The 724-nt window shown below is 64.4% G+C and overlaps 1 protein-coding gene across 1 annotated transcript in view; it reads right to left on the reverse strand.

Moving 5' to 3' along the window:
* Positions 1–5: 5 nt before the first annotated feature.
* LOC102774484 (FYVE, RhoGEF and PH domain-containing protein 1-like) overlaps positions 6–724 on the reverse strand; it is a gene marked incomplete at its 3' end in the record, with an annotated part of 16,406 nt that continues 15,687 nt past the window's right edge. The window contains exon 6 of the mRNA XM_015565412.1: positions 6–90. Within this exon, the coding sequence (XP_015420898.1) occupies positions 6–90 (85 nt within the window). The remainder of the gene's footprint in view (positions 91–724) is intronic.

Below are 724 nucleotides of genomic sequence, written 5' to 3' on the forward strand. Positions count from 1 at the left end.
GCTGCGGGGGGCTGTGGCAGCATGGCTGGCTCTGTGGGACCTGGGCTGGGGCCAGGGGCTGGCCTGTCAGAGGCGACAATCACAGGCTCCCTGAGGCGAGTGGTGGACACACATGGAGGCAGGTGTGAGCTTGACTGCGAGGCCTGTCTTACAACTGTCCTGCCTACCCCGGGCCTACCCTCACCCTCACCCTCACCCTCACCCTCACCCTCATCCCCACCCCCAGAGGGTCCCCCAGGCACCACACTCACCTTTCAAATTTCTCGATCAGTGAGGATACGGCTGCGGAACTAGGGCTGGCCTCTGCCCTGGGAGCCAGGCCCTTGGCCACTCGGGGGTCTGCAGGCAGCGGGCGTGATGGTGGAGGGGGGATGGGCTCGGGTGGAGGGGGCATCCGGGGCATCTGCAGGTAGCTGGGCTTTGGGGGGACTGGATGACAGGGGACAAAGAGAGGAGATCCCAATGTGCTGGGTTTGGATGGGGCTGTCACAGCCAGGCCACCAGCCCCTCCACACCCCCTGAGGTAGGCACCGAGAAGGCCCGGGGTGAGATCCCAGTGTGTGTTCATTAGCTCCAAGCCACAGCCTCTGCCCCGAGACCATGGTGCTTCGTGTTCTCCTAACACGCCTCTCCCCTGGCCCTGGCCAGCCTTTCCCTTCCTCCTTCCCCTCTCCTGGGCCATTTCCCTGCCACTCTCTGGAACAACTTACCCTGTGGCTTTGGG

The sequence above is a fragment of the Myotis davidii genome, unplaced genomic scaffold (assembly GCF_000327345.1).
Source record: "Myotis davidii unplaced genomic scaffold, ASM32734v1 scaffold1960, whole genome shotgun sequence".
Classification (NCBI taxonomy): Eukaryota; Metazoa; Chordata; class Mammalia; order Chiroptera; family Vespertilionidae; genus Myotis; species Myotis davidii.